Source organism: Mirounga angustirostris, unplaced genomic scaffold, assembly GCF_029215605.1.
Source record: "Mirounga angustirostris isolate CCGP_5_RB_7025 unplaced genomic scaffold, mMirAng1.0.hap1 SCAF_11, whole genome shotgun sequence".
Classification (NCBI taxonomy): domain Eukaryota; kingdom Metazoa; phylum Chordata; class Mammalia; order Carnivora; family Phocidae; genus Mirounga; species Mirounga angustirostris.
Window position 1 is genome coordinate 32,261,711 of NW_026991719.1, and position 11,745 is coordinate 32,273,455.

The following is an 11,745-nucleotide window of genomic DNA, read 5'->3' on the forward strand; positions in this document are numbered from 1 at the left end:
ATTTATAAGGGGAAGATTGATTTCGTATTTTCCAGGGTCCTGTGGAATACCTTCTCCCTCCATCCATGGAGATCCTGAGCTGCATGTGGCCTAGATACCTGCTTTAAAACGTAAAAGGTGAGACATTTGCACACATGAATCAACCAGAGACCTTTATTTATTTAAGAGCCAAATAACTTTATTGAAACCAAACAACTTTATTTATTTATGGCAGAACTGGAAGAAAAAAACTGGAACGTTTCGCAAAGGCGATGCTGCAGTATGCGTGCTCGGCATGGTGATCAGGGAAAGTCGCCACGCACCCTGGGCTATAGGGGAACAGTCCCACCTCAGTTCTTTTCGTCGCCGTCGCCCAGGGTGAGCTTGTCAAAGAGGTACTCCGCCATGCCGTCTTCGGGAGCCCGCATCCTGCGCAGGCTGGTGACATAGCCCCCCAGCTCTTTGATGGACTTGACTTGCTCGTGCAGGTAGTGGCGCTCCAGGAAGTCGCACAGGTGGGCGTCGTTCTTGGCGGCGGCCAGCTGGTGCAGGTCGAGCAGGCACTGGTTCACGCTCTTCTCCAGGTGCAGGGCGCACTCCATGGCCCTCAGGCCGCTCTCCCAGTCGTCGCGGTCCGGCTTCTTGACGTCGCGCAGGCGGAGGCGGCCGCCGCGCTGGTTCTGCAGCTGCATCAGCTTCTCGGCGTGCTCGGTCTCCTCGCGGGCCTGGCGCAGGAAGAACTGGGCGAAGTTCTTCAAGGCCACGTCGTCGCGGTCGAAGTAGCAGGCCATGGACAGGTACACGCAGGAGGCGTAGAGCTCCAGGTTGATCTGGCTGTTGATGGCGGCCTCGCAGTCGGGGTGGTAGTTCTGGCGCACTTGGGAGAGCGGCGCGGTGGCCATGGCTGGCGGCCCGGGCACCGAGGCGAAGGCAAGGACGGCGCGGAAGCGAGGGCCGCGGAGCAGGCAGCGGCGGGGCCGAGGGCGGTGGCGACGGGTCCTCGGCGCCTTTTCAGGGTGGGCGACGAGGGAGGCAGGAGGCGGGCAGGCTCCTGGGCTAGCGGCTCACGAGCTCTGGGCTGGAACCGGAAGGTGGGTCCGTTACCTGGGAGTTGGGGGGTGGGATGAGGATCCGTTAGCAGGTCGTTGGGGTCAGAGGGGAGGGAGCCCTGGGCTCTGGAGGGGCTAGGGGGCGTGGCTGGGGCGGGGCGGAGCGCGAGCGCTGTTCCAGGTTCCAAGGAGCTGGGTGACAGTGCGACTCTGTGCTGAGCGTGTGGCCTATATAATACTTTTAAATGTTACTCGTGAATATAAGTGCAACCGTTTGAGTTAGTCACATGCATGGTTTCTTTGAGCAATGTACTGGAGTATTGTCCTGATGAGATTGTTCATTAAATACAGTGTGGAATCATTGGAATATTTGGTATCACAAAGCTTTATTTGGATGGCAGCTATCCTCAGTGACTCAACATCCATATTAATGACACTTCTGATAGCCTCCTCACTCAGTTCCTAGGTCTTATTTTTTCAGGGACCTCCACTTCTCTCCTCTTCATGATCAGGTTCAGTCTTTTCCAACAGGGCAGCACCTCCAAAGTCTCAGCGAATCTTTCCACCTCTCAATCTTCCACTCTTTTTGCACTTGTTCTTCACTCCCTTTATTCTCTCTCATCTCTTACTCTTTCAGCACGGTCCTAGTAACACATTCCTTCTGCCCTGTCTGGACCCCAGTATGGACAGCGTCAGTGATCTATTCACTGACATCCTAGATTTGCTCACCCCCTCTCACCTGGCTCGCCAACTCCCTTCCTCTTGGGTAAATGCAGATTTCTCTTTGCTCTTGCAGAAAACAGAAGTTTTAGGTGCATTCTTAGAGAATGCACTGCTAACCATGTGGATATATTCCTCCAACCTCATCTGTACTTTCACTGCCACTCAGCAAGCCTTTTTTTTTTTTTTTAAACTCCTTCAGTTATATTCTGTGGAATGAACCACAATGGTAAGAAATACCACTGATCTCAAATTGCCTTTTATTCATTTATTCAGCAAATATTTATTGATTACCTAATATTGCCCAGGCACTGGTCTGTGGTTTGGGCATACATTAGTAACAAAGAGACAAATTTCTGTTCCACTGGGGTTTGCATTCTAGTGGAGAAGCAGACTAAACTAAACAACCATCTTTCCCCCAACCCCTTATTATCCCAAGTGCATACATAAAACATATTACATGTGTATATGTAAATTTTAAAAAACTATATGTTCTGGGGTGCCTGGGTGTCTTAGTCTGTTAAGTGGCTGCCTTCGGCTCAGGTCGTGATCCCAGGGTCCTGGGATAGAGCCCCTCGTCAGGCTCCCTGCTCAGCGAGAGCCTGCTTCTCCCTCTCCCTCTGCCTGCCACTCTGCCTGCCGCTCTGCCTACTTGTGCTCTCTCTGTCTCTCTGTCAAATAAATAAATAAAATATTTTTTAAAAATAAAAATAAAAAACTATATGTTCTCAGAATTCAAGGATCTTATAGTGGCAAACATAAGACCAATCTAGGTATCTGTAACAATTTGTGCATTAATTCAACAACCATTTAGATACTCCAAATGTGTATCAGACACTCTTTGATTCTGGAGATATACAGAAGAATCAAACATGGTCTCTGTTCTCAAGATACAACATAAAGTGACAGAATGTTGTATGTGCTCTCAGATAAAGTTAGGATAAAATACCTTTTTTTTTTTTTAAAGATTTTATTTATTCATTTGACAGAGAGAGAGAGAGAGGCAGGCAGAGGGAGAAGCAGACTCCCTGTGCAGGGAGTCCGATGCAGGACTGGATCCCAGGACCCTGTGATCATGACCTGAGCCAAAGGCAGATGCTTAACAGACTGAGCCACCCAGGCGCCCTAAAATGCCTATTTTCTTTAAAAAAAAATTTTTTTAAAGATTTTATTTATTTATTTGAGAGAGAGAATGAGAGAGAGCACATGAGAGTGGGGAGGGTCGGAGGGAGAAGCAGACTCCCTGCAGAGCAGGGAGCCCGATGCGGGACTCGATCCAGGGACTCCAGGATCATGACCTGAGCCGAAGGCAGTCGCTTAACCAACTGAGCCATCCAGGCGCCCTAAAATGCCTATTTTCATGGAAAGGTTTAATCTCATGGCTCTAGTTGACGCACCTTTTTTTTTTTTTTTTGGTCTTTTTATTCCCCTTTGGAAGCTTATGCTATTTTATAATCAGTTTTTATGAAGAAAGTTTTTAAGGATCAAATATCACAATGTAAATTTCTCTAAGCAGTTTTAGAGGTATATAATTGTTGATTCTGTAAGGAGATAGAATAATAACAATGTCTACTTGATAAGTTGATTTTAATGATAAAATCACACACTAGAGATGGAAAAGAACTATGTGATAAGTTCTCAATGACATAAAATTTTATTCTATATTTGCTTAACACAAATGCTTTGTCTTTTTTTGAGATTTATTTATTTATTTTTAGAGAGAAAGAGAGAGAGAGAGAAGCAGGAGGGGTGGAGGGAGAGGGAACCCCAAGCAGACTCATTGCTGAGCACGAGCTGGAGGTAGGGCTTGATCTCACGACCCTGAGATCATGACCTGAGCCAAAACCAAGAGTCGGAGGCTTAACCCACTGTGCCACCCAGGCGCCCCCACAAGTACTTTATCTTAATATAATTGTAGACTTTAAAATTTTCCTGGGAGATTCCATTGTAGATTTCAGTGTAAGAATCTATTTAAATAAAAGAGGTCTTGATTTTGTGGAATACTTTCTCATTATATTCCCAAGATTATTTAATAATTAATTTATCCCTATAATTTTACTCTATAAATATTTAAAATAATGTTATTTTTTTTTGATTTTTTATTTATTTATTTGAGAGAGAATGAGATAGAGAGAGCATGAGAGGGGGGAGGGTCAATGGGAGAAGCAGACTCCCTGCTGAGCAAGGAGCCCGATGCGGGACTCGATCCAGGGACTCCAGGATCATGACCTGAGCCGAAGGCAGTCGCCTAACCAACTGAGCCACCCAGGCGCCCCTAAAATAATGTTATTGAATAGTTTTATGTGTACCATATACTAAGGGGTGCCAATGATGTTTCTCAGATATTTCATCCCTCATAATTACCTCCTAGGGAAGTAGATAACAGTAAAATATATGTTACAACTATGAGAAACCTAAGACATAAAAACCAACTCTTCTAAGAGAAAATCAACAAACAAGCATGGACTGGGACTTCAAATTTCCATAAAGGAAATATACATATATATAAACAAAAGCATTCCATCCAGTTTTTCTTTAGTGAGGAATATAAAACTAAATACAAACATAGAATGGGAACAGTATAGAGCAGATTATGTTTTTTAAAAATATGATTATAGGACCATAAAATGAAATGTTTGTGGTCAGTATTTGTGTTAGGGTTCTCCAGGGCAATAGAACCAATAAAATATATATATCTTATTATTAAAAGAAATTGGCTTAGATGGAAGTGTTGAATCACTAAATTGTACCCCTGAAACTAATATTGCTCTGTATGTTAACTAACTGGAATTTAAATTAAAACTAAATAAATTCTGGGGGGAAAAAGGAAATTGGCACGTGCAGTTACAGAGGTTGACAAGTCCCAAGATCTACAGTCAGCAAACTGGAGACCCGGGAGAGGTGATGGTATAGGTACAAAGGCCAGCAGCATTAAGAACCAGGAGGAACTGATTTTCAGTTTGAGTTTGAAAGCAAGAAAATACTCATGTCCCACATGGAAGGCAGTCAGGCAGGAGGAGTTCCCTCAAGGGATAGTCAGCTGTTTTGTTCTTTTCAGGCCTCCAGCTGACTGGATAAGTCTCACCCACATTAAGGAAGGCAATCTACCAGTTCAAATTTTTTTAAGGCAAAGTGGCTTTTCCAAATTTACTGAGATACATGGGTATATGACATTGTATTAGTCCAAGATGTACAACATAATGATTTGATACATATATATTTATACTTATATATATTACAATTATATATAATATATATATATTGCCAAATGATTACCACAGTAAGTTTAGCTAACGTTAATTACCTCACATAGTTATTTTTTCTCTAATTATGAGAACTTTTAAGATTTACTCTCTTAATAACTTTCATATATGCAGTACAGTCTGTTAACAAAGCACAATGCTGTACATTAAATTCCCAAAACTTATTTATCTTACAACTGGACATTTTTATCTTTTGACCACCTTCACCCATTTCCCCTACTCCCCACCCCCTCTTACTGGCAACCAGCAGTATGTTCTCTGTATCTGTGAATTTGCTTTTTTTGGATTCCACTTATAAGTGAAATTATACAGTATTTCTCTCTCTCTCTGACTTATCTCACTTAGCATAATGCCCTCAAAGTCCATCCATGCTATCACAATTGGCAGGATTCCCCCCTTTTGTGGCTGAATAATGTTCCATTGTATATATGTTACAATTTCTTTATTCATCCATCAGTGGATACTTAGGTTGTTTCCATGCCTTGGCTATTGCAATAATGCTGTGATACATGAGGGTGCAGATAGATTTTTGAGATAGTGATTCCATTGTCTTTGGATATATACCCAGAAGTGAAATACTAGATCTAGTTCTATTTATATGGATAGTAGTTCATATTGTATTTAGTAGTTCATAGTAGTATTTATATGAGCATATGGTAGTTCTCTTTATAATTTTTTGATGAATTGACATACTGTTTTCCATAGAGGAATCTCCATACTATTTTCCATAGTGGTCAACAGTGCACAAGTGTTCCCTATTTTCCACAACCTCACCACCACTTGTTATTTCTTGTCTTTTTGATGATAGCCATTTTAACAGGTATGAGATGATAACCTGTGGTTTTGATTTGCATTTCTCTTATGATGAGTGATGTTGAACATCTTTTCATGTATACCTGTTGGACAGTTGGATGTCTTTGGAAAAAAATGTCCATTCAGTTTCTCTGTCATTTTTTAAATCAGATTGTTTGGTTTTTTGCTATTGAGTTGTATGAGTTCTTTATATATTTTGGATATTAGCCCTTTGTCAGAGATATGATTTGCAACTATTTTCTCCCATTCCATCTGTTGCCCTTTCATTTTGTTAATTGTTTCCTTTGCTGTGCAGAAGCTTTTAAGCTTGATGTTCCCTCTTGTTTTTTATTTTGTTGCCTTTGCTTTTGGTGTCAAATCCAAAAAGTCATCACCAAGACTAATGTCAAGCAGCTTACCCCCTATGTTTTCTTCTAGGAATTTCATGGTTTCAGGTCTTATATTTAAATTTTTGACCCAATTTGAGTTGATTTTTTGTGTATGGTTTAAGATAGGGATCCAGCTCCATTGTGTTGTGTGTAATTCTAGTTTATCCAACACCATATATTGAAGTGATTTTTCTTTCCCCATTGTATACTCATGCCCCTTTTGTCATAAATTAATTGACCATTTCTGTGTGGGGTTATTTCTAGGCTCTCTATTCTATTCCATTGATTTATGTGTCTTTTTATGTCAATACCATATTGTGTTGATTACTATAGCTTTGTTATACAGTATGAAATCAGAAAGTGTGGTACCTCCAGCTTTGTTCTTCTTTTTCAAGATTTCTTTGACTATTTGGGTTATTTTGTAGCTCCATGCAAATTTTAGGATTGTTTATTCTACTTCTGTGAAAGATACCATTAGAATTTTGATAGGAACTGCATTGAATCTGAGTCTACATTGCTTTGAGTAGTATGTACATTTTAAAAATATTAATTCTTTCAATCTCTGAGCACGGAATGTCCAATTATTTGTGTCTTCTTCAGTTTCTTTCATCAATGTCTTATGGTTTTTAGTGTACTGATTTTCCACCTCCTTGGTTAAATTTATTACTAGTATTTTGTTGTAATTATAAATGGGATTATTTTTAATTTCTCTTTCTGATAGGTCACTGTTAGTATATAGGAATGCAACTGACTTTTGTATATTGATTTTGTATCCTGCAGCTTTACTGAATTTTTTTTATTAGTTCTAACAGTTTTGAGGTAGAGTCTTTAAGAGTTTTCTATATATAATATCATATTATCTGCAAAGAGAGACAGTTTTATTTCTTCCTTCCAATTTAGATATGGTTTATTTATTTTTCTTGACTGATTACTCTGGCTAAGACTCCCAGTACTCTGTTGAGTAAAAGTGGTGAGAATGGGCATCCTTGTTCAATTAAAATGTTAACCTCATCAAAACAAAAAACAAAACAAAAAACAAAACAAAGACATCCTTACAGGTACACCCAGAATGTTTGACCAAATATCTGGGCACCAGGCAAGTTGGCACAAAAAATTAACCATCACAGTATTATTCATAGCAGATGCAGAGTCAGCAAATAATTAGTATTATAGTATTATAATCTGTGAAAACTATTTGTTTTGAGTTTCAGTTCCTGTCATTCTTTAAAATGTTACAGAACTGGGCACCTGGGTGGCTTAGTCGGTTAAGCATCTGCCTTCAGTTCAGGTCATGATTCCAGGGTCCTGGGATCAAGTCCCACATTGGGCTCCCTGCCCAGCAGGGAGTCTGCTTCTCCCTCTCCCTCTACCCTTCCCCCTGCTCATGGTCTCTCTCTCTCTCTCTCAAATAAATAAATAAAATCTTTAAAAAAAATGTTGCAGAACTAATAGTTACACAACTGATAGTAGGAAATAAGTTCTTTTTTTTTTAAGTTTATTTATTTTTGTAGTAATCTCTACACCCAATGTGGGGCTTAAACTCACAACCCCAAGATCAGGAGTTGCATGCTCTTCTGACTGAGCCAGCCAGGAACGTCTAGACAATAAATTCTTACTCAGTGTCTGTGATTAGCTCTCATTTATTCATTTGTGTATTTCTATTGAGCATCTTTTTATGCTAGGTATTTTTATAGGTACTAATACAAATACTTGTTTTATAAACTTCTCATATTTGCACTGTTTTACAGCTAAGTGCTATTCTGTGTTCTATGTAATCTCTTCTTTAAAAATTAATACATGCAAAAAAAAATTAATACATGCTATAGGCTCTATGATTCATAGAGAAACTGACCATAGGTAGAATCGGTTGGTAGTTTATCTCACTCTCCATATATATATATATGGATGCGTGTGTATGTATATGCATACTATGTGTGTATAAATGCATATGTGTATGTGGGTATTCATATATATGTGTGTATACATGCATATGTATAAACAAATAACTTCATGAGAGGTAGTGAAAAGTGATATATCAATCCAAAATCTATATTATCTGTCTCTGGACTGTTCACTTTACATTATCTTATTATTACAGATATTCTGAGTTAATTTTTATTATTCTCACCCATATTTTACAGATAAAGAAATTGTGAATTAGAGAGTATGTTAACATGCTCAAGCACACATCTTGTAAATAGCAGAGAGTGACCCTCTGAACTGGATCTTCTCTAAGTGGTTTGGAGAGCTTGGCTGGACCATAAGTTCCTTTAGGACAAAGACTGACTTTTATAATGCTAAATTTCACATAGTAGGGACTCAAAAGTATGAATTAAAAGATTGAGTAACCTTTTAAAGCTTTAGCCTCATTATATCCAAATTAAAACAGTGAGTGGGAGTAGATGTTAAATATGTGCTTAAACTATATTTCCTTTAGAAGGAAAAAAATGAAAGACACCCAATGATGACAAATTATTCTTATACTTTTACGTTAGTATGCATAAACGTAAAACTAAGTATAAAAATCTGTATGCTTAAAGGTATGCTTTTATAACTGTAAAACTAACAATTTATAAATATATACAAATAAAACTATGAAATAAAATTAAAATTAAGAAATTCCAATCATGCTTCAGATTATACTTTTTTCTCTTAAACACTATCATGTCTCACTGAGAATCGATCTAAGGTCTATTCTCCATATACTGAGATTCAAGTTCCCTTTTGAGTACCATGCCTATATACCCTCATATTCATGGACCATCTCAGTTCTTAACCACTCTTCTTTACTGAAACGACTGACACACTTTGGTTTCTGTATTTTTAATTTAATTTTGTTTTCAGATAGTGGAAGCCATCATTTAAATATGTCTATGTTAATTTTTATTAACTTGTAAAAAGTAAGGTGATAGTTTATTCTGGTACAGTTTGTTGATTTTATGAAGTACCATTAAAAGTCTCAATAACTTCAATAACTGCAGGTGCTGAAGTTTTATTCTATTAAACTAACTTTTATTTCCCAGTCATTGCCTTAAAAGGAAATTTTAGTCTTTGTGGCTGATACAATAAGTTGATGTGACTATAAGGGTGGATGTGGGACAGTTGTCTTTTTTACACCAGGACATATGGATCTAGCAGCAGTCACACACAACATGATTCAGAGCACACATGCAAATGTGGACCCTGAGTTTGTGTGGCTGTATTGCGCTTTGAAGAAATCAAGATGATCTTGAAAATACTTTTGCAATTTCTAATTTAGATGTAAACACAAGAACAGATCCCCGGAATTCTCAAATACAGCTAGAGAACACCGAGTTGGAATGGCATGAACACACTATATATATAATCTACAAGTATTTAGGACTTAATGTATGTCCACCTTTGTGCAAAATGCTGAATGATTGCAGCAGACATTGACTTTTTCTTAAAATTCAATGAACATGTACTGTATTATTAGTTTCAGAGGTAGAGTTTGCATATAACACCCAGTGCTCATTACATCAAGTGCCCTCTTTAATACCCAACACCCAGTTACCCCATCCCCCCACCCACCACCCCTCCAGCAACCCTCAGTGTGTTCCCTAGAGTTCAGTGTCTCATGGTTTGTCTCCCTCTCTGATTTTGTCTTCTTTTATTCCCCCCCTTCCCCATGATCCTCTGTTTTGTTTCTTAAATTCCATATATGAGTGAAATCATATGATAATTGTCTTTCTCTGATTGGCTTATTTCACTCCGCATAATACCCTCTATTTCCATTCACATCATTGCAAATAGCAAGATTTCTTTCTTTTTGATGGCTGAGTAATGTTCCATTGTATATATATACCACCTCTTCTTTATCCATTCATCTGTCAATGGACATATGGGCTCTTTCCATATTTTGGCTATTGTAGACATTGCTGCTATAAACACCGGGGTACAGGTGCCCCTTTGGATCACTATCCTTTGGGGTAAATACCTAGTAGTGCAATTGCTGGGTCATAGGTTAGTTCTATTTTTAACTTTTTGAGGAAACTCCATACTGTTTTCCAGAGTAGTTGTACCAGCTTACATTCCCACCAGCAGTGTAAGAGGGTTCCCCTTTTTCTGCATCCTCACCAACATCTGTTGTTTCCTGACTTATTAATTTTAACCATTCTAACTGGTGTGAGGTAGTATCTCATTGTGGTTTTGATTTGAATTTCCCTGATGCCAAGTCATGTGGAGCATTTTTTCATGTGTCTGTTAGCCATTTGTATATCTTCTTTGGAGAAATGTCTGTTCATGTCTTCTGCCTATTTTCTAACTGGATTATTTATTTTTTGGGTGTTGAGTTTGATAAGTTCTTTATAGATTTGGGATACTAGCCCTTTATCTGATATATCATTTGCAAACATCTTCTCCCATTCTGTCGGTTGTCTTTTGGTTTTGTTGATTGTTTCCTTTTCTGTGCAAAAGCTTTTTATCTTGTTGAAGTCCCAATAGTTCATTTTTGCTTTTGCTTCCCTTACCTTTGAAGACGTGCCTAGCAAGAAGTTGCTATGGCTCAGGTCAAAGAGGTTGCTGCCCCTGTTCTCCTCTAGGATTTTGATGGATTTCTGTCTCACATTTCAGTCTTTCATCCATTTTGAGTTTATCTTTGTGTATGGTGTAAGAAAATGGTCCAGTTTCATTCTTCTGCATGTGGCTGTCCAATTTTCCCAACACCATTTGTTGAAGAGACTTTTTCTATTGTATATTCTTTCCTGCTTTGTCAAAAATTAGTTGACCATAGTATTGAGGATCCATTTCTGGGATCTCTATTCTGTTCCATTGATCTATGTGCAGCTGACATTGACTTTAATCTCATGGCTTAAGTATCTGTTTCTGTTCACTTTTTCACCGATGAAATGTACATATGACCAATATAAAATTAGTTGCTAATGAATTAATAGCCAATAGTATATGTATTAATATATTCATTTTGAAACATTTATATGTATTCAGTAATATTGGAAATCTTTACTTCTGTTGTCATGGACATAGAAATTACCACAGAATTGCTATAGAAATTGCTCATACTTTTCCCTACAAAGTGATTATGTTTAGGGAAAATATATTTGATGGAATTATGTTAGTTAACCTAAAGAGCCATAATGTCTTGAATGAAGCTGTAGATATTTTGTTTTGCTAAAACCAAGTGTAAGTTTTTCCAAACAGCTTGGGGAAAAAAGCATAAACCTTATAAAACTTTCCTTATCATTCCATACCTTACTATATTATTAACACAGTATGTTTATAGAATAAACATATTTAATGTCATAATTATTATTCATAATTTGACACAAGTAATGTGCTCTCACTTTTTAGTTTTCTAAACTTTTTCTGTATTCTCAATGGCTTATTTGCTTATTTCCTCTTATAAAAATATGATAATGACCTTAACCAGCCAGCGTTAAAACTCAGTGAAAGACACAATTTCCAAAATAATGGTTCTGTAAAGTGTTTCCTCTGTATTCTCATTTATCACCTTCACTCTGGGATTTTCATTCTTCAGTTCTTGTTCATACATGAAAAATAAACAATACCTTTTTG

At 38.2% G+C, this 11,745-nt stretch overlaps 1 protein-coding gene across 1 annotated transcript; it reads right to left on the reverse strand.

Annotated features, from left to right (window-relative positions):
- Window positions 1–213: 213 nt before the first annotated feature.
- Window positions 214–960, reverse strand: LOC135362013 (ferritin heavy chain-like). The gene has a single exon (XM_064574825.1). It carries the CDS (start codon window positions 879–881, stop codon window positions 330–332), a length of 552 nt encoding a protein of 183 aa, XP_064430895.1. The 5' UTR covers window positions 882–960; the 3' UTR covers window positions 214–329.
- Between the last annotated feature and the right edge of the window lie 10,785 nt (window positions 961–11,745).